Raw genomic sequence first — 22,143 nt, forward strand, 5'->3', positions numbered from 1 at the left:
TGTCTCAGTCTACAATTACATAAATCAAGATACACTGAGTGAGAGTCAGACGCAGCACTGAGAGAGCTGGGTGTTGTGGTTTTTTAGGGTAGAGCTATTGGGAAATATCAGGTTTTACCAGTTATCTCTGCCACATCTCTGCTATCTAAACATCTCCGAACACGAATGCACACGCAGAGCGGAGAGTGTGCGTCTGGTGAGCATATGCTGTTACCAATCTAATTATGAGAAAATAAATTCACAAACTGCCAGTATGCTCTGACAGACTGCAGACGAGGAGAGTTGGACAAGAGACCCAAACATTTTTTCTTTACGATTTTAATTTTAAAGCTTTTAACTCAATAAATAATAAGAGCCACAATAGGACTTCACACGAGAAAATAAACATACTTGAAATAGAAAAATACTCCTCAGACAGGTTTGATAGCACTCCAGACTATGCTTCACTGTTGCACAATGCGTTACTGCTGAGCATTGAGTATTGAGGTTTTGAGGTCGGACATGTTAAGAGAAAATGCCTTAATATAGCAGTGCAGCACGTTTGTATTTGATTTTGGTAATGTCTATTTCAGGTGTCTATCTGGCAGCCACATCAGAAACTCTGCCACAGATGTTTTTTTTCCGATATGGACTCCTTTCTGGATTTTGGGTTTCACAACTAAGCTACTTGGGGAGCTGAAGTATCTATTCAAAGTGCTTATAACAGTGCTGCTTTAGAAGCAATCAGGTAGTTCTTTACTCCTCACATTTAAGGATTATAGTGAAATTTAAGAGTTAAATGGTTCTGTATTTTATTACAAAGCTAACATTAGTGCATAAAAATGTTCCTGAAATTCCCAGAGTCAGCACTCTGTTTTGATGAAGCCTGAACATTTTTTTTTTTTTTTTAATATTTTCATTGCTAAATGTTTTTTCCCACAACAGCATAACCATATAAAGATGGAATTCCTCAGATGTTATCTTTAAATAGAGTGCAATATTTTGGACCGGGTTTGCCCATCGGTGCAGGTTGCCAAGTAATCAAGTCCAGATCTCTAAAGCCCGATTTGTGCTTTTCTGTCAGGGTGTCCTCTCTCGGGGTGACGTGCACTTAACTGCGCTGGAGCTACAGGAATGCAACATACAGACCAGGTTTCTGATGCTGGTCGAGATTATTGATGGTAAAGAAAATACGGAGCGACTCGAAGAAAGGCTCGATGATACTCTCTTTTTCAGCCGTGCAAAAAAAAGTTTCTGTGATGTAGTAAACTCATTTTGGGTGCAAATCACAAAGTAGACTTAAAAGATTTGATATCACACTTACAAAAGTTAGGAGACTTGCAAGAAACATGCTAAAAATGGTCAAAATCTCTGCATCAGAGGCCGAGATATCCTAATTTTTTGTCCCTAGTAGGAGTCAAGCTCCACAAAATGTTGCATCCTGCCGATGACGTCACTATGCCATCATCAAGGTTATTTTCTCAGGCTTGATAAAGCTCCTCTAGAGCCACAGAAGACAGCATACTGTCTATATAACAGTTTTAACAGGCTAACTAGTACGCTTCATGACAAATAAACTGAACTTCACCTGTAAAAATGGTGTAATGCCCCTTTAAACATGAATATGTTGACTTATTTATTGCAAAACCTTCACCACAATCCTCAAATAAATCAAAGAAAGTGCACAGGATTCCTTCGGTTATATGAGGAATGCACAACAATGTGGAAAATCTAACTTTGCAGCAGCTCTGTGACAATCAACGGGTTAAATTCTTCGGTGGACTATAAATCAGTTCCTGCGCCAGAGGCATCTTCAGTAAGACCATAAAAACACCTCAATGAAGAAGCATAAATCTGGCTTTAATCATCCACTTGCCAAGTGTCAAACAAATCAAACAAATTTGTATTCTTCTTATTCTGTAAATCACCCTGAACACTGTGATTATTGATGCCGTAATGCATTTTAACCTTTATTATTATTGACTGCAAACACATGCATTTCTCTCTCTCACACACACTCACACATACACAGGCTTCTCACAGATTTACAGACAGACACACTTTGGACTTGTGTTTGAACCATAATGTTGCAAAAACCCCTCTTAAATTTCCCTTTAAGTAGTTTCAAAGTCAGACAACACACTTCAAATAAAAAAAATATTGATTGAAATGTTAAAAGCTAAAAAAAAGGCCAAGGCTGTGCTTTTACACAAAAACGGATAATTCCAGATGTCTAGGGCATAATTTTACACATATTTCCTGTAATGTTCCCTGCTGAGATCTTAACTTGAGATCAGAATAATGTCTTGTATTGTAATGATGGACCTACCACAGGCTCCATCTGCTGACCGCTCCATTATTTCATGTAATAGAAGATGTCAATGCAGCTGCGTACACTGACCTGATATGAAGGATCCAGGCGGCATCTGACTGTAGTTGGCCCCTCCCATGTGTAGGGCGCTCGGGGGGGCGGGGGTGAAGGGTGCTCCGTAGTTCTGAGGGGTGGCGTAGGGTCCTGGAGGGATGGGCTGCACAGAGGAGGAGGAGGAGGAGGAGAAGTTTTTTTTTTTTCAGGAAAGATGTACATGTGATATGGGATTTATTAAAAAAAAAAAAAAAAAAAAGGACATATAAAAAGAAAACAATGAACCACTTTGAAGTTATGTAAGCTGACAAAAAAAATCTGCTGACTAAGCAGTTGTGGAGTGGAAAAAGCGCAGGTGGGTGACAAGATAATGTGCTCTTTATTTTCATTGGCCATCCTCCATCTATTATTTTTCCAGTAAGCGCAGGCAGCTAGAGCAGGTTTCAACTTGTGAATGTGGCTGTTTGTGTGTGTGTGTGTTTAAAAAAAAAAAGAAAAAAAAAAAGGCTGCTGACCGGGGGTGTGTGCGTCTCGGTGCCCTTGCTGGCCAGTCTGCTGAGGATGCTCCTCTCGGACATTTGCAGGCGGGCGGCGATGGGTGGGACTCTGGACAGCGTGGCCGGTAGCCGGGTCACGTCGGCCTTCATGTCACTCAGGAGCTCCTCCAACTGGTTCAGCACTGCAATGACAACAACAAACATCTACTACAACTGACACATTCTCTAAAATGTATTACAACTATTATTGCAATTATTGGACAAAACTTGCCCCATATTTTATTCTGTTAGCTTTTATCCTAGCTTCTTTTGGCTTCTTTTTTAAAACTTCTGGATGCTTTATGTTTTACGTAATTCACAAAAATGTGTCTGTGTCTCTCCAAAAGGTCATGGCAGGGATTCAGCAAAGCAGTGTCAACACTGGAAAATAAATACAGTAATACTTTCAAATTCAATGTGAAGTCTGTTTAAAAAGGTCCCATCTAGATAGATTTCTGGGTCTTCCAAAAAATGTTACATGTTTAAATAGCGCATGTCTTTCTATTTTTACAAAAGATTACTGTTCCTCTCCTTTATTATCTCGCCTCTCTTATCACATCCCTACATGGAATTAACCGCTGATTTCAGACTATCAGACTATCAGAGTCACTTTGCAAGTTTGATAAAAAAAAAAAAAAAAAAGTTTTAGAGCGCTCGTTAAGTTCAGTGCCGTTACATGTGGAAATTCGAGACGGGAACAAGAACAGTAGTGTGCTGTGCATGTTTTCCTTTCGACAAAACTATATAAACATGGACAGACTTGCCAGCGAGCCAGTGAGGAAATGTTTGGAGCTATCACTTAACATCGTGTAAGCTTATCTGCTCGGCTTTACTAAAGTCAGCTCCAGGCAGAGCGATACTGTCGCTGCAGCAGGAAAAGACTGCGATTGCACAACGCTGCTGGTGAAATGTTTCTCTCTTTTTCATTGTGTGTGCTCGTGATTATCTGACTGCCAATCTCCCCCCCTTTCTAATTGTGTTTGTGTCCTTTTGTCTGTTTACTTCTTTCAGTTACACTACATTTGTTTTTGTTGTTAACTGAACAGACACTTTTTTTTTTTTTTTTTTTTGTGCAGGCATCACCCCCATCTCAGCTGACCTTTGTGGAGGACAGCGTTGGCTGGTTTGTTGCCCGCCAGCGACTCTTTGCTGAGGTGCTGGTGCGACTCCGCCAGGCACTCCACCTCGGTGAAGCGTGCGTTGAGCGCCATGGCCGGGTGGCTGGGGTCCTGAGTCATGTTCAGGTACGCCGCCCGTCGCAGTTGCTCCTCGATCACCAGCGCCTGCTCCAACAGCTGGACGGCGAGGGGGAAGGGGGGGAGGAGGTGGATTCACAGAAAAACAGGAGAAAATACAAAAATAAATGTATTAATGTCAATGAAATTAATATATGTTTATCTACTGCGCAATGTGAGTATTTTTTTACACACTTTGGACTCCAAAAATAGAAGAGATTTGTCCTTCAACACAAGAAATCATGTTGTAAGACATTACAACACACATATTTATCAACCCAGTTAATCTGCAATACTTGACATCAACACTTATTAAAAGGGAGTTGCAAGATATTACATTTGTGAGTCCACATTTCCCTGAGGGCTTGCTTACTACTTGAGCCTGATACTGTGTCCTGATACCGTACTACATATTTGTCAATTTGCCATTTGTCATATTCTGTTTTTGCTGTTAAAATCATTCTGCACTTGCAGGAAATTGCCCTTATCATCAAATTTCAGCTTTAGATTAAAAACATAACTGTCATGGTCACATGTTGTTATTTGCCAGACAGACAAAGAGCAGAGACAGGAACAACACACGAGAGTGGTGCGCAGCTGATGAAGTGTTTTTGTAGAGAGAGACTCAACAAAAAAATCATTTTACCTGTGCTGTGATAAGATTCTCTACTGAGGTTTTTATTTGTCTCTTTCTGAATTGCATTTTTTTGTCAGCTTTTTGTGTTATTTCCTACAATATGAGCACAATATACATCTGTGTGTAGAGAAGATTATTAATGTGATTTGAATATAAGATCCCACAGATAAGTTTCATTGTAAATGTTATTATGTTTCACTGATAAATGTCCATTTACTAGAAGAATACCTTCTTTAACTTACGTGTGCTAAACTAAACTAAAACTAAAAGAAATAAAGGAAGAATCTACACAACTGAAAAAATACACCACACTGCTTTTTTCTTGATTTCTTTTTTCCTCTTTTATTTTTATATATAAAAGCTATGATTGAACCTTCCAGCTCTATTAGATTTTTTATGATAAATGGAAATATGTCATGATCAATTTAGTTTGATTTAAAAAAAAAAAAAATCAAAAAAGAAACCAAAAGAGACAGAAACTAAAATGTTTTTCGTTCAAAGCTGTCTCACCACCATCAACAAGTTAATGTTTAGCAGCTGTGAGAAGCTCCTCTATTCCTCTCGTGCATTGCATTGTGGGATGCTAGTTTCCATCAACAGCGCACTCAAAAAACTTTGTCTTTTTTCCCCCCAGTGTCACCACACTACACACTTAAAATCTGCTTAGAATTAGTGCAGAATATGGAATTGGGACTCAGCTGCTGTCTTAAGATTTAAAACATTGCTTTGTATGAAGAGAGAGAGATTTCTATACTCTCTTGTTTCATTTGGGCAAAAAAGGGCAAGTATAAAGTATTGCTGCTGTGATTTATTTTTGATATGTACAATAGGTGTATTTATAGCGGGTGCGAATACTGCGAAGACTTTCACAATAGTTCTTATGCAGGTGCTTCAGAAAAGAGGCTAACATTTATCAAATCAGTCCACCAAACTACCATTTTGACCCGTTCAAACCTTCATCAGATAATGATTTCTAGAGGCTATATATAACTTAAGCCCCGCCTTTGCACAGCTGATTTCACTGATAGGTGTTATAGCGTGCAGCTGAAGCTACTGATTGCATTCAGAGGCATTCGAGTGAAAACAAAGCAAAAGATGAGAAGCCGTACATCGCAGGGAATCAAACAACCAATAAACAAATTACACTCGTAATAAAAAACCTAACATGAGCTACTTGGTATATTCTTTAAAAAAAAATCTGCTTCAAAAACAGCTCATGTTCAATATATATCATAAAGGAATTTTAGATGGAGCTCAACCGCATCTCTCATCAAAGGAAAACTGATAAATTTGTTTCTTACGTTACATTTAAACACATATGCAGAAAAGTAATCTCCTTTTTTCTTGTAAAAACTATAAATTTTTTATAGTTTTTTATAGTTTTTGCCCCCTACTTTGATTCTTTTCTGTTTGGGAACTGCTCCAGTCATCTCTCATCATCTCTTTCTGATGTTTTTAAGTAATATCAATGGCTTTGTTGGCATGGCGACAGTAAAGCAAGCGTTTCAAGCAAGGGAAATCAAGCGTCAAACAGTGATTCAGTTGTGTGTGTGTGTTGTGTGTGTGTGTGTGTGTTTCTCGGAAAAACAGGGTTATTTGTTGTAAATGTGTTGCAAAAGAGGTTATCGAGTTGCACAACTGATTACGACTTGTAATTTGGTGAAAGAATATTTTTGTGCTGTTTTGGCTGACAGCAAATTGACAGAGACGGCAGGCGATTTTTAGCCAGAGAGATAACGAGGAATCAAGAGAGCGAGACAGAAAGGGATACAGTAAATGAGGATGTTGAGGGCAGGATCTGAAACATGTGAGCCGGTCAAAAACAGGATGAGAGCTGTTCCAGAAATGCAGCGGTCAGCAATACCATCCACCCTATATGTGGGTCTAGGGGCATCTGTCATCCGACCCATCAAACAAGTCAGGTGATCGAAGACACTGTGAAGTACCAAAAGTTGCAACTTCGAATGTCTGGTGATATTTATAATGCTGTTTCCATATCACGTGGTCAGACAGTTAAATGAAAATGTTGCCAGATTTATTGTATTTAGTTTAGACTATAACATTTGAGAACGTTTGCTTACTAAGACTAATCCACTAAAAATAGATTTTGCATTAAAAAAAACATGTTTCCTTTTGTCAAAGTGAAATATTGAAGAAGAAGAATCAAGCACATCGTTGATTTCCAGCCCTATATAAGAGGCCTTCCCCTAAAATAAAAACAAACAGATTATTCATGTGTGTCTTTACTATTTAAGAGTCAAGTTGAAGCTGTAGCTACGGCTTGTCCTACCTTGAAGCGCCGAGCCAGGAACTTGTTCTTCATTTCCAGGAAGTTGCCTTTATTCGCCTGCGACTTGAAAGGCTCGTTGACGATGGCGAACTGGGGATCATTTTGGATGTCCTGCCACCGAGCGTAGCCGTGACTGACGCAAGGGGTCAAGGGTCATAAAACACCAGTCGAGAAACAGTGTGAAACAGCACTCTGTGGGTCATCTTTCCAAACCAAACATCATCATGTGACAATGAAGCTAAACAGGGAGGGTTTTCAGATTTTTTTCGTGCACTGAAAAAGTTATGAAACACATGAACTTAGAGGAATAGTTCAACATTTTAGAAAACATTATTCGTTTTCTTGCTGAGAATTAGATGAGAAGTTTGATACCACGCCAGGACGCAATTAGTCTAGCTAGCTTAGCCTTAAATACGTCTCTAAAGGTCAACAATTAACACATACCTCGTTTGTTTCATCCGTACATGAACTGACAAGTAAAACTAACAATTTGTGGTTCTGACAATAATCCAAGAAGTTACTAAGCCTGCAAGAGATATTTAATAGCACATGTAGCATAGCAAAATAGCACATAATTCTGCATAAAACCAGAAATTGTTGTTCTTACATTTACATTTCGAGATACCACTCGTTAATTAGTGAGCTGTAGATGTGCTGGTAGGTGTATTTTTGAGCTTCAGGCAAGCTAGCTGCCCTGTTTCCAGTCTTTATGCTAAGCTAAGCTAAGCTAAAATAAGCTAAGCTAGTCAGTTCATGGCTCTTGCTCCATACTTAACACAAAAAATGCAAGTGGTATTGAACTTTTCATCACAGTATTGCTCTAAATGTCAAAAAAACAAAAGTCCTTCAAGAGACACATGGAAGCCGTCTTCCTACGCAGGGGTCAAGGGTCATGAAACACAGAAACAGTGTGAAACAGCACTCTGTGGGTCATCCTTCCAAACCAAACATCATCGTGTGACAATGAAGCATAACAGGGAGGGTTTTCAGATTTTTTTGTGCAATGAAAAAGTTATGAAACACATGAACTTAGAGGAATAGTTCAACATTTTGGGAAATATTATTCGCTTTCTTGCTGAGAATTAGGTGAGAAGTTTGATACCACTCTCTTGTAAAATCTGAGGTTGGAGCCAGGACGCAATTAGTCTAGCAAGCCTAGCCTTAAACACATCTCTCAAGCTTAACAATTAACACATACCTTGTTTGTTTCATCCATACATGAACTGACAAGTAAAACTGACAATTTGTGGTTCTGACAATAATCCAAGTTACTAAGCCTGCATGAGATATTTAGAAGCACATGTAGCATAGCAAAATAGCACATAACTCTGCATAAAACCAGAAATTGTTGTTCTTACATTTACATTTCGAGATACAACTCGATAATCAGTGAGCTTTAGATGTGCTGGCGGGTGTATTTTTGAGCTTCAGGCAAGCTAGCTGCCCTGTTTCCAGTCTTTATGCTAAGCTAAGCTAAGCTAATCAGCTCCTGGCTGTAGCTTCATACTAAACACAAAAAATGCAAGTGGTATTGAACTTTTCATCACAGTATTTCCCAAAATATCAAAAAAATGTCCTTCAAGTGACACACTGAAGCTGTCTTCCTGCCTTGTAACCATTACAGTGAATCTAAACATTGAGGGTTTCTGCATTTTTTTTTTGGTGCAAAAACGTTAACCCACATTAGAATTAACATTAGTTGAAAACTGCTATTTAAGGGTGATATCTTTCATCTTCATCCTCTTTAAATTCAAAATGGGTGTTTTTTTTGGGCAGAAAATAGTTTTCAGGCAGTTTGTGAAATGACAAATGTATCCTTTTTATTTTAGAGTAACTGAGCCTGAGCATTAACTTGCAGAGTAATGAAAACACAGTTTTATGTGAATACTACACACCCTTAATTAACATAATAGAGGGAACAACATGAACTAAATGACCTACTACATCAGCTTCCAGCAGACACAGTTTGCTGTTTACTGAGCGCTGGCTGACTTGTTGACTTATTACGCTGGGCTTCTGCCGGCCGGCAGAAAAATAAACACACTGGGGTCATCGCCCGGGCAACTGCTGTCAAGGATACATCACGATTCCCGCCAGCAGCCAGAAGTCGTGTCGACGGTGCCAGATCTCGTTCATCTTCCCTGAGGAGATGGCAGCCCGCTCCTCGTTCTGCCAGAGAGTGTGCAGCTCTGCAGAGTGAAGCCAGCACAAGGTAAAAATGAAGTCGGTCTAAAAGTGCTTAGCTAGCTGAAACCTGGCTGCAGGTGTTTCCACAGAGCGCAGAGCTTTTCTGGTTTTGTGATCAAGGTGAGGATAATTTCGGCTCAGTGCTGACTTTGTACGGAAGCCCTGAAAAGCAAAGAGAATGTTTTTCTTTTTTCTTTTTTTTTTTTTTTTGGTTTTAGCAGTGAATTTGTTATTTAGACGACTTACTTTTTCACCTCATCTCTCTCCTCACCTTTCATGGAAACTGTTTTGTTATTTAAGAAAAAAAAAAGCTAATCTTCTTAATCTCAATGTCTCTGATACAATTACAGTAATGTTTTTAAATCATTTATACAATTTGCTGCACAGTTTATATTAAATATTTAGGGCTGGAGTCTTTGTTTGAAATATTAAAGTACAAAATACAACTAAGCTACCTTTATCTGTCTGGATCTTGCATTTGGAACTTTTATTAGCACACAATGTTTTGATCTGTCAGGGATCTTCCTCGGGGCTCTTGTTGAAGAACCATGAGATCAGAGGAAGTTTCGTAACTTGGAGTCCTGCCTCATCTGTAAATGGATCTGTCAAGCATACAATGCATAAAGCATTCAAGCATTCAACCTACCTACTAGATTTGGACTTGTAAACTGTAGACTTTTTAAGGCTCCTGTCAATATTGTACTTCATTTTTCTTTTTTTTTTTTTACAGATGGAGATGTACCTGAATATTTTTGTGCACGTGCACTGGAGAATTCTGTTTTTGATTATCCTACTTATTACTAGCTGATCACCTAAAAAGTCCCAGAATGAATGTTGAGGAAATAAACATAGATGGTTAAAGAGATGAATGAAGGTACGTCGGTACTAACCAGTGAAGCCTCCATCAGCGATGTTGAACATGAAGCGGGGTCGCTCAATGGGAGGTCTCCCGTTACCTTTGGGCACCTCCTCCTTAGCTACTTTGAGTTCTTTCCCAGCATCCTTTTCACCTTTGACCTCCTCTGTTATTGAGAAAGACAGCAAAGGTATTGTTTCGCAAAAATTAGCGCTTTTTTGTTTCATGAGAGTCTTTCAACTGTGAGACGTACCTTTCTTCATGTCAGCAGCCTCGCTCTTATCCTTGGCGTCTGTTGTTTCCGTTGCGGTGGGCGTCTCCTCTCGCTTTTCTTTTTCTTTGTCCTTCTCCTCTCCTGACTTTTCTGCGTCTGCAGGGAGAAAAAAAAAATCACGATGAATGTTACACATACACACCATAAACCATCTGTTTCTGTCTCATTGAGAAGCAAAGGTGAAGCTCTGCCTTATCAAGTTTCCTTTTTTTGTTTTCACCTGATTTCTCTTCTTTGACCTCCGTGTCTTGCTTTGTTGTTTGTTTTGTCTCCTCTTTGCCCTCCTCCTGTACTTTTTTCTCCTCTGTTGTGGCGGCTGGAGCGTCACTTGTCTCTTTCTTCTCCTCCTCTTTCACGTCGCTCTCGTCTTTGCCTTCAGTTTTTTGACCGGGAGATGCATTTTGTGATGAGGAAAGCTAAAGGGAAGCAGCCAAATATGTTATCAGTCAGTGAGCTGTGTTTTGCTCTGTTTCGTCAGCTTTAAAGTGCATTTCAGGTGATTATAACAGGACACATCACACCACAGTTTTTGCATATTGTTTGCTATTCGTTTCATATACTTTAAATCATGGATGACCATTTGCTAAAGCAGGTTTTTCTACATTTCATTGATGCTGCATGAAAGTGAGTGGAAACCAATGGCTCCTTCATGGCAAATGGGTTAAAACATGCAAAAAAAAGAGCTGCAAAAACAGAAACTTGTATTTAAACAATTCTCTGATTAAGGAGAAACTGTAACTGGCCACTCAAGACTGCAGAAACACATCCAACCTCTTCGGGGTCAGTGGCCTTGTTGCCGTCCACCTCTTTCCCTTCATCTTTGTCTTTCTCCTTCGCTTTCTCTTTCTCCGACGAGGCCTCGCCTTCCTCTTTGTCCTCTTTCTCTCCCTCTTTCCCGTTCTTTTCTAGCTTGTCTGCTGGAGCAGGGGTCGCTGCACATGCACAGACAAATCAGACACATCAAAACGCACACGCACGTGACACTAGATCACATCCAAATGAACATCTGGTGCCCTGTACAGTACATGGAGTGCCCCCTGCTGGATTTGGGGCTGTGTGATTGTGTATATTTGGTTACCTGGCTTGGAGGTGCATGGCGTGGTGTTATAGCTGGCGTCGGGGGTGGGTGTGGCGGTCTTCACGGCTGGAGAGGAGGCCCTGGAAGAGGTTTTGTCTATGCTGACCTCAGGCTTGAGCTCTGGAAGACTCCACCGCCCGTTGATGTGCTCAAATTCCTGGATCTAGAGACACAAAACAGCGAGCACTCAGCAAAAGAAAAAAAAAAAGCTTGGCACACACTCAGTTTACCTAATACCACCTTACTTCAACTCACCACCCACATGCCCTTTTTGCCTGGCAGTATATCATATGTCCCCCCTGGCATAGATAGCAGATCAGGATGTCAGCAGGTTTCAACAAGTTGGAGTGGAGACTGGATTTAAGATGTTTGGATAAACTAAAATAAGCCGGCAAACTGAAAGTAGTAGGGCAATTCAATCTTTCAAGATGTCATGGCTGATTTCTTCACTAGAAAAACATAATTCAAAGAGCTCTGACATTTTATTTGAGACCTAAAGCCTACAAAGACTACTGTCTTTGTAGTTTGTTGAATTTAAGATTTGTAGATGCTCTGTTTAGACAATACTTGTTTGATTCTGCGCATTTGTCACCCTTACCTTCTTCTTGACGAGTGACATGACGCCGATTCGAGTGAGGACCGGCTGCCGACACAAGCCCTCCCTCGGTACGCCGTCGGCGAACGTCTCGGCCCCGTCGGCCACCGGCTCGCATAAGTGACGCATAAAAAGAGACACGTAAGCTCTGTTAGAGAGGAAGAAGATAGGAACTGTGGTTAAAGGACAGACATAACTGCAGGTAGCTTATGCTTGAATATTTTTCCTTTTATTTGTCACTTACTTGAATTCTTTCTCAGTCTTGCCCCTGAGGTCTCTGACCAGCCACTGAGAGGAGAAAGCGTCCTGAGATGGCATCCCCCAGCGCATCACTGCGTTCAGGAAAGCCTTTCGCTGGCGTGTGTTAAAGCCCAGCACCTATCGATGGAAATTACAGTATATTTTAGGTATTACAGAGTGAAAGTGGCACTGTCTGGAAAGTGGAAAAACTCCTTGTCTGTTAAAATGTATCTCTGTATTATTATAATTCTGGAAGACCTTTAATGAAAACGTCAGGATGAGAAAACTTAAGGTTCATTTTTCATTTTCCTGCAGACATCCCTGCGTTTCTCAAACTTCCCAAGGCCTTTGTGAATAGGTTTAACTGCTTAATGCTAAAATAAACTAGCATGAACAATGCAGGCCATTATAATCATGTCCACTATTATCAGGATGATAGATGAGCTTGGGAGGTTTGGAGTTGTCGGGGATGTAATAGCCTTGCTGCCATCTCAAATCAAAGATTAGTAGATTGTTATAAAAATATCTAAGAGTGCAAGTTCTACTTAAAATAAAGCTGACAGATTCCAGTAATATCGTAATTTTAAAAAAAACACCAAAAATGAAAGGAGGACTGGTTCCAGCGAGATGTACAGACCTCAAGGTTGCCTCCGACTCTGGCCAGAAGGGGAGGCAGAGGTTTGTCCTTCTCATTCCTCAACTGGCGACGTGACTGCCTTCGACCTGCAGGTAAAAGGAGGCAACAGAAAAGAGGTAGCAATAATTTCTCGCATTTCCAGATTTTCTAATTTCATGAAAGTAAGATTATAAAAAAAAAAATAGAACAGAAAGTACAACTCTATCTTTCCCTTGAAATTTATAGTTACTTGGAGTTCCAACTGTCTGAAGGTGGATGGCGGTTCGCAATTTTTGGCAACCGGATTCGTTCGGCTGTGCCAGGCAACTGTAACAACTAAATCAATTTCGACCTGTAATTCAACACAGACCTGAATATGTGTTCGTGTGTTACAGTACAGCAGCCGTCTTTCATTGTTCATGAGCAGCTCTGTTTGATGTCTCTTTTTTTAAATCTCTCCTTACCCTCTGGCCGATCGTCAAAGTCTTCGTCCTCCTCCTCGGAGCCCACTGAGTACTCGGACTGGTTATCTGAAATGTCAGCATGCCACTCTGAAACAGCACATGGTGGTTTGTCAATAGGCCAGGCCCATTCACTTCCACTGTGCAAGCAATAACTCAAAACAGAAGACATCATTTTTCTAGTAAGATCATAAGATTAAAATAATAAATCTTTTCAATAAATACTTACTTTCATGCTAGAAATCATCATCATCTTAGGAAAAAGTAAGGCTTCACTTTTAAATCCTGGATTACCCAAAATAATCTTAAACTGCTCCTTTATTTCTAATATGATTGTAACACTGAGGTGTAAGAGGCGTAAAACTCAGATGAGTTTACACAGCTTACTTGGGTTTTGTACCCAAGGGTCAACCAGGTCCAAACCCAGTCCCTACCTTGGTCTTCCTGTGCGGCGTCGTTGTAGTTGACGGGCTTGCGGTTCCTCTTGCCTTTGCCCAGTTTGCTCGCCAGGTCCTCTTGTTGCTGCTCGTAGTGATGCCGCAACAGTTTCTCCCAATAATCTGGATCCACGTTCTCCTCCTGTTTGATGATCTCCCGCTCGATCTCCTCGATCTGGAGTGTCAGATAAGTACACAAAGGTTAGAAATGATGTCTTTTTATGTGTCTTTTCTCAGACACATACACAAGTGGACGCAATTATATTCTTAACAGGTTGGAGAACAAGGAAAGCATCAGTGCAGAAAGTGCACATTTGCAAAAAGTGCTTGGCCATGGAACAAAGATGAAAGATGTTGCAATGATCACACTTCTGATGTTGTAATAAGCTATTTTCAGATTTCTGTGCAAGGATCACATGTCTCCAGGGTTTTTTAGATGAATCTGATGATCTGTCGTTACCAGTTAGGATACTACAATATACATTGTTATTGAAATTTTGATATATGGATAAGACACTTCTTCATAAAATATCATACCAAGATATCCAAATCAGGGCTCTTGATTTAGTATGAATTAAAGCTGCACTAATCAACATTTTTATATTTTTATTTTTATTTTATTTATTATACTCTTATCACTCTCATTAACCTTGTTTCCAGCTGCAGCAGCAATCAGCTGTTTTAAGTGAAAAATATGATACACCTGCTGTACGCTACCTGCACAGCATCAAACAGCAGACAAACGAAGTTAGCGACTAGCTGGTGAACATAGCAGAGCAGCTAAAGAGACAGATATTTTTCTCACAAGTGAGTAGAGACCAAAAACAGAGCTGAAAGAAAGATAAATACTGGACTTATATTTGTCAGGTGACCAGAAAAAAGATTCCAAATAAATGTTAATGTTGTTGAATGTGTAAATAAGCTACTGTTTGCTAATGCGTTAGTCATATCAACTTCTTAGGTTGATAATAGGCCAGTAGATAAGGCATATGTATTTTTAGCTTGCACCATAAAGATATAGAAAGTATGCTGATACAGTTCCTTTTTTTTGGAAACTCAACTGAGAAACAGTTTATAAAATTACAGATAAAATAACCAGATGGGAATGTCTGTTTTTGGCTAATCCAGACACTGAAATACCTGGCAAATCAAGGTATTTCATCACTTTGGTGCAAAAATCCTGTAACTACTGCAATACTGTCATAAAGCAGGGCGGCCTAATACAATACGGCATCTTCGTATCACTCAACCCTATGATGAACATGCATTCACAACATGTTCCTTCACATGAATAATGAACTACAACCCAAGAGCAACATTTTTAATTCTTTAATTCTCACCATCTCCCAAATAATCACCTTCCTCTACTTGCTTTATCCAGAAACTGGATTTCTTGCACGCTAGAACGGGATGACCACGGGTGTCGGGACATGAACAGCTATTTTAAAAAATGTCTAAAAAAGGTCATATAAAAAATATGAAATCTTTTGTATTATTGGTGCAATTCTGTTCTCCACCACATCTCCTCATGTCCTTCCTCTTTTCTCCCCTCCATCTCTCACCTTATCCTCCTCTCGGACCATGTACTGGGCCACTTTAAAGGAGCTGAGGTACTCGTTCATGTTCTGGACGTCGGTGTCGTCCGTTGCGTCTTGGCTTCGGTCGAGCAGCCTCTCGATGGCGGTGCTGTCATAGTGGATCACGTTGCCCTCATCCTCAACTTTATCCCCTGAAGAATTCTTCATACCTGCCATGTGTGGGGACGAAAAGTGAAAATGATTTGTCCTGTTCTGTTGTATCATCATCATTTATATCATCAATAAAACAAGAGTAAGCCAACTGTGTCCTTCGGCCAGATTTGTCAAGATGAAAGGACATTAGAGTGAGTGTGTTTGACAAAATAATTTCATTCAGGGGAAGCAGCCTGCCAAACGCTCGAAACTTTGACCCAAACATGAAACATCCAAAGCTCCAAATTATTATATTTTACTGAAAATCCAAATTTCATTTGACTTTTAATTTTGACATTGAACAATGAATGTTGTTACCTTCTATTTCATCCTTGAAGAGCTCTTCTGTTCCAAACTTGAGGATGTCGTCCAGTTCCTGCTTGGTCATGGAGCCAGCCTTGGAACCCAGGCCCGGCCGGACCACCAAGTGGGTCAGCATCATCTTCCTTTTGGCCACCTGAGTGATGCGCTCCTCCACGCTGGCTCGCGTCACAAAGCGGTAGATCATTACCTTGTTGGCCTGCCCGATGCGGTGAGCTCGACTGAATGCCTGAACAGAGAGGGACAAAGACAAGGAACTCATTTTAAACACAGAAAGATTGAAGTTTTGTGAATCGTCTTCCACAACCCGCCGGTCTACAGTACCTGTATGTCGTTGTGAGGGTTCCAGTCAGAGTCGAAGATGACGACGGTGTCTGCTGTGGCCAAGTTGATGCCTAAACCTCCGGCCCTGGTGGAGAGCAGGAAACAAAACTGACAAGCGCCAGGAGCTGGAAACAAAGAGATAGAGAATGTGAGAGAGAGACATATAGACAATAATGAAAACAATTTGTCCTTAATGACAGAATTCTATTGATATCAGTAACTTAATTCATAAAATGTGATATTCTTATGGTAGCAATATGGTTTTCACTTTGGGTGATAAGCTTATATAAGATAAACTTATATTTTTATGTCCAGTAACACAAAATAGCTGTAACAAGTACCTCACTTAGTGAATAATACAATTTATACAATTCAAAATTCAATCAGAACCTCTGTTATATTTACATCTGATCTAATTCTTTAACAATTTCATTATCAATCCTTTTTTGATAAAGGCGAAGAACAAATGCAGGTTTTATGGTGTTAATGTAGATTTTTTGCACAATTTCTGTTGAGCAAAAAGCTTAAACATCCTACTGAAACATTTACTAATCACTTCTGCACAGAAAACCACCAGTAATAAACCAATAAACCACCAGTACTCTAAACCAAATTAAGGTGATCTGAAATAGAAAAAAAGTTTTCTTATGGTTCATTACATTTCAATATTCAAGTTCACCTGAGGTAACACTGTAATCTATATTTAATAATGTATAATTTAATGTCACTAATTGCCAACAAATTCACAAAGATACACTGGAATAAAAAATACATTTTCCAAGTATGAACTGAATCACGTGTCTTTATAACAAAATCTCCCTTTTCTTGTCCTGTAAAATGTGAAAATCTTCCGAAGGCTCCTCTTGAACTACACATACGTTCTGTTTGTTCTGATGTCAGTTTCAATAAACTTTGTTTACATGCGGTTGAGGTCTAATTCATTGATTTCTCCCTCGTCCCCCAACTCTTAATCTAACAACGCCGGTAGGGAGGTATGAGCGGAGGCGAACAGTCGACTGCTCTATATCTCTCAACAGCATCACGCTGTTATTCAATTTAATCAATTTAATCAGATCAAATCCCTTTCATAACTACACTCCACCCACATATTCTCTCGGAAATATGTCACATTACGGAAGCTAGGGACGCTCTAATTTCCATTTCACTGTGAGTTTAAGCATATTAGTGGGTAAGTTTCACATGAAAACATCACGGATTCTTCTTAATGTCTCACTATCAAGCAAGAAAAACATGCAGCAATGCAGTATCGCTACAGTGATTTATTAGCTCTTCATTGGAAATTTCTTTTGGATTTCTGCCTTATTTAGCTGGCTGTTTCTGTTTTCTTTTTTAGTTCTGTCAATTCATTGCAACTTTGATTAAAGGCAACATGAGGAGTATATAATTTATGCCAGACTGTCTGCGTCACCAATAGAGGTCGATAGAGGACAGGGACATCCAGCTGCACATCCAGCACCTCACCGTTGAAGCGGTCGATGGCCTCCTGTCTTAGCGCTCCCGTGATGCCGCCATCGATCCTTTCATACTTATAACCTTCATAGTCCAGGAAATCTTCTAGTAAGTCCAACATTTTAGTCATCTACAAAAAGAAAAGAGAGAGAAAGCTGCTCATGTGTGTATATTTCCATCTATACTTCACTGCCCACACACAGCTGGAATGACAGCCTGCTGTCATTGAGCCTTCTGGAGGTAGCATGGGACTAATTTAACATCTGTGAAGAGAGGTGACCATCTGTTGTGTGTGTCCATGTGAGTGTGTACCTGTGAGAAGACCAGTACTCGGTGCCCCTGCTCTTTCAGTTTCCTCAGCATCTTCTGCAACAGCATCAGTTTCCCAGAAGCCTTGGTTAGGGCCGACCCCTCGTAAGCACCGCTCGGTGTTTTTTGGGCTTCCTACAAACACACAAACAATACCACACAGCAAACAAACTTTAACTGGCTGCACTGATGATAAATTGATTAAAAAAATGATGTAGTGTCTTATAATAATGACTGTGCATCTCAACTTTTATTTGAACCTTGCAATACCTGTTAAAAGTACAAATATAATACAAGAACACTACCTTACATCACCACAAGGTGTCACTGTTGTGCAATTAAGGAGTAATTCAAAGAAAATTGTTAAAAAAGAAGTGAAATTCCAGCGATGTATGGAGGATCTAAACTAAAAAAAGCTGCAAATTATTTGAATTTAACACAAGAAATTGTTTACTGATATTTCTTCCCCTTACATTTCTGTAAAACTTGGCTTGGCTATATTTTATTGTCAAGGACAAAAGCGTGTGTTTGTCTTTTCTCACCATGGAGGCGACCGGGAAGAGGTAGGGATGGTTGCAGCACTTCTTTAGGTCCATCATAATGTTGAGCAGGGAGACCTGGTTTCCTCCGCCTTTCGAGTTCAGAGCCTCGAAGTTCTTGGTCAGAATAAGCTTGTAGTATTTCCTATTTTCAAACACAAAGACATGAAAAAAAGATCATCTAAATGCAAATGTGTAACACATTTTTTCTGCTTTGCTTGCCTGTCTTCTGGTGTATAAATCATTGAGTAATGTCACAATTTTTGAGTTCAGTGCAAAGAAAATTCTTCAATCTCTCTACTCTCTTCCCTACATTGTTCAATATTTAAACACATCAAACAACTAGAAAAGTTTTGGTTATTTTCTTACTGTTGGTTAAGAATTTTCACTTTCTATTTCAGTATAATAAGTTACATTTACAATATACAATATAATGAAATTCACAGGCCAACATTTGCAATCGTACTCACAATTGTACTGGTTGTTGGAAGTATAAAGGTTGGTGTGGGTCCCTTTAAACCACATTAATCAGCTTAAAAAAGGAAAATAAAGTTTTGTGATGGAATAACTAAGTTACATGTTACAAGTTATATCTCAATGCTATTTCCATTGTTTGTGATAATTATTTTCTATTCCAAAGTAGACATCTATTATGCTCATCCAAATACAAACAATCACAACCGATTAAGTATGATTCAGGTGATTAGCAGGTCAAAAAATATCTGGACATCTAGGTAATCAACTGGCCTAGATTAGGTTGAAAAGTTGACGTTTTTTAGATGCCTAAGTAACACATGACAATGACCATGTTTCAATAAGTAACAGGGCAAATCTACTGATTATATGGTCATTAAAATACAGTCGAAACAATGGTTATATGTAACCTGGAAATCTAAAAAAAACCAAAACCCTTTCACTTTTTAGCTTAGATGTTTTTTCACCTACAAATCACCTAAATCATGCTTACTGGGGACTAGGAAGTGCCAGAGTCCTCCACTAAGCATCTTCACAGTAACAACTGACTGGTTGACAAATATTTTGCTCAAGAGAACGACTGGTATCCACAGGTGTTAATGGAGAGGAGACCGTTCACTGTCCAGTTCCTCCCAGCTAGCTCATGTTAATTTACATGACATCCACATTTCCCCCCGTCAACCCTCCCCAGTATCGTACTTCTGCATCGGGCTCAGCTCCACTCTGACAATCAGCTCCGTCTTGGCGGGCATGTTCTTGAAGACATCGGCCTTCAGCCTCCGCAGCATGTGAGGCCCCAGCAGGTCGTGGAGCTTCTTGATCTGGTCCTCCTTGGAGATGTCGGCGAACTCTTCCAGGAAGCCCTCAAGATTACTGTACAGAGAAAGAGAGAGGGACTCAGTGATGACTGAAGGAAATAAGAAAAGTGTGTGTGTGTGTGAGAGTGAGAGAGAGAGGAGTCCTACTTGAAGCGGTTGGGGGTGAGGAAGTTGAGCAGGTGAAACAGCTCCTCCAGGTTGTTCTGTAGTGGAGTTCCTGTCAGCAGCAGCTTGTGGTCGATCTTATAATCGTTCAGACGCCTGAAAAACTGGAAACAAAGACGTATTTCTATAAATTATATGACATTCATATAAAATCACATTGATAAAAGCTATATTGTAGCCTAACTGATACATCTGTAAAGCCAATATTATTGGCTAATCTTATCTAAATGCTGATATATATTGATCTATCTGTGTGTAGTACAATTAGTACAATTGATCAACAGACTGTGCAGACTGTTACTAGAGTCTGATATGTTTTAATTGTCTTATAGGTTTATTGTTTGTTTATAGTGTACGTAGACTATCTTGAAGGCATTACTGATACTGAGCAGATTATTCAAATTCAATTCAAACAAGCAAATCAGTCAAAAACAGATAAAAGCAGCATAAATAAGTCCAGTTAGGGACAGTATTTAAATAGCTCTCATAATTAAAATGAATGATAAAATCTAAAATCATTCTGGTAGAATAAAGTAAATTTAGTGGAAGTAAAAAGAATTTGCAGTAGAGAAATGGCAAATATATGTTAAAGATCGTTAATTTGGAAACAATGATGCTTTTACATAGTTTGTCCACCAGAGAGCACTGACAAGTTTTCATCTTTTAAACTGTTACAGGATTTTTACACTATTAAATATTGATAATCAGCCTAAAAAATCCAGTTTCAATCAGGCTCTATAATTATACTAACATTTACACACACACACACACTAACTACTGTACCTTGGACTGGTTATTCTTAAGGCGGTGAGCCTCGTCCACCACCAGACAGGCCCAGTCGATAGACTTCAGCGCCGTCTGGTCGATGGTCACCAACTCGTAGGAGGTCAGCAGCACGTGGAATTTAATAGGAGCTTCCCTCTGCAGGAAGGAGAGAGTGTTTGTGTCTAAATCATTTTACAACTGCAAACAAAGGTTTGATCCACTTTCCAATCAAATCACTCTGTAAAACAAAACTCTGACGACTCCTTTTGTTTTTTTTTAAATTTCATTTAGTTGTCTTCCCTCCTCACCCTCAGCTTGAAGGTCTTTTTTCCTTGTTTGACAGCCGTGTCGTCGAAGGAGAACTCGTTCTCTCTGATGATGGCTCTGCTGTCCTTGTCTCCTGTGTATGTCACCACGTAGAAGTCGGGCGCCCACATCTCAAACTCCCTCTCCCAGTTGATGATGGTTGAGAGCGGGGCGCTGACCAGGAACGGACCTTTAGTGTGGCCCTGATGGGACAGAGGGAAGGAAAATTCACATTAACGTTTCAACCTCAACTTCCGTAAGGAGGTGGAACAAGACACTAACAAGAACCATCACCTCTTTAAAGAGGGAATAAAGAAAGACGATGGTCTGGATGGTCTTGCCCAGCCCCATCTCATCTGCCAGGATGGTGTCAGTGCCCTGTGCCCAAGAAAACCGGAGCCAGTTCAGACCCTCCAGCTGGTACAGGTGCAGCGTACCGCCTGTCGATGTGACGAAGTCTGGCTGCTCCTCGTATTTTATCGTAGGCTGGAAAAACCAAAGTAGAGAGCAAAGAGGAGAGATGTGAAGAATTTACACAAATGATAAACTACTATTACTGAAATTGTAAAGTAAAAATAGTTTTTTTCCTGCAAAACAGTGTAAATTCCCTAAAGTATAGTTTTAAAAAGTTATAAATTATATAAAATTTAATGTGCACATAAAAGGAATATGCACAAAATACACACATGACACAAAAATGATGAGATACATATAAAAAAAACATACTTATGGGAACATGTATCTTTTTGAGTTTTATGCAAAATAATAATAATAAGAAGAAGAAGAAAATAATAAGAATAATTTCATTTATAGAGCTTTTTTCAAGCAATGAGCACAAAGTGCTTTCCAAAGGAGAGGAAATTCAAAACATAACAACATTAGGAACACATATATGCATATATCTACACAAATAAAAGACAAAAACTCTCAATGAAAGAAAAAATCAAACAGCTCATGACCAGAGAAATGCAGTCTATCAGCTGTTGGGAAAAGCCATTCTATAAAAATATGTGGTACTGCAAAGACTTGATCGCCCTTTGATTTTAACCTGGACTCTGGAAAAGTTAGAAGAACCAGATTGGCAGACCTGAGGGTCCTGTTTGGACAGTACAGTGTAAGGAGCTCAGTAATCTACT

At 39.6% G+C, this 22,143-nt stretch overlaps 1 protein-coding gene across 3 annotated transcripts in view; it reads right to left on the reverse strand.

The window, feature by feature from the left end:
- chd3 (chromodomain helicase DNA binding protein 3) overlaps positions 1–22,143 on the reverse strand; it is a 44,242-nt gene that overhangs the window by 9,802 nt on the left and 12,297 nt on the right. For 2 of the 3 annotated variants that reach the window (XM_042401285.1, XM_042401281.1), the window contains exons 14-39: positions 21,302–21,493; positions 21,010–21,210; positions 20,720–20,857; positions 19,919–20,040; positions 19,653–19,826; positions 18,483–18,624; positions 17,944–18,075; positions 17,644–17,761; positions 16,162–16,286; positions 15,835–16,066; positions 15,349–15,533; positions 13,784–13,961; positions 13,353–13,439; positions 12,910–12,995; positions 12,277–12,410; positions 12,036–12,180; positions 11,438–11,600; positions 11,131–11,291; positions 10,580–10,775; positions 10,339–10,455; positions 10,120–10,251; positions 9,123–9,231; positions 7,043–7,175; positions 3,980–4,175; positions 2,860–3,023; positions 2,381–2,507 (exon numbers count right to left, since the gene is read on the reverse strand). In XM_042401285.1, coding sequence (XP_042257219.1) covers positions 2,381–2,507; positions 2,860–3,023; positions 3,980–4,175; positions 7,043–7,175; positions 9,123–9,231; positions 10,120–10,251; positions 10,339–10,455; positions 10,580–10,775; positions 11,131–11,291; positions 11,438–11,600; positions 12,036–12,180; positions 12,277–12,410; positions 12,910–12,995; positions 13,353–13,439; positions 13,784–13,961; positions 15,349–15,533; positions 15,835–16,066; positions 16,162–16,286; positions 17,644–17,761; positions 17,944–18,075; positions 18,483–18,624; positions 19,653–19,826; positions 19,919–20,040; positions 20,720–20,857; positions 21,010–21,210; positions 21,302–21,493 — 3,889 coding nt within the window. The remainder of the gene's footprint in view (positions 1–2,380; positions 2,508–2,859; positions 3,024–3,979; positions 4,176–7,042; positions 7,176–9,122; positions 9,232–10,119; positions 10,252–10,338; positions 10,456–10,579; positions 10,776–11,130; positions 11,292–11,437; positions 11,601–12,035; positions 12,181–12,276; positions 12,411–12,909; positions 12,996–13,352; positions 13,440–13,783; positions 13,962–15,348; positions 15,534–15,834; positions 16,067–16,161; positions 16,287–17,643; positions 17,762–17,943; positions 18,076–18,482; positions 18,625–19,652; positions 19,827–19,918; positions 20,041–20,719; positions 20,858–21,009; positions 21,211–21,301; positions 21,494–22,143) is intronic. The other variant, XM_042401284.1, reaches the window with a different exon arrangement.

This window comes from Thunnus maccoyii, chromosome 22 (genome assembly GCF_910596095.1).
Source record: "Thunnus maccoyii chromosome 22, fThuMac1.1, whole genome shotgun sequence".
NCBI classification, from domain to species: Eukaryota; Metazoa; Chordata; class Actinopteri; order Scombriformes; family Scombridae; genus Thunnus; species Thunnus maccoyii.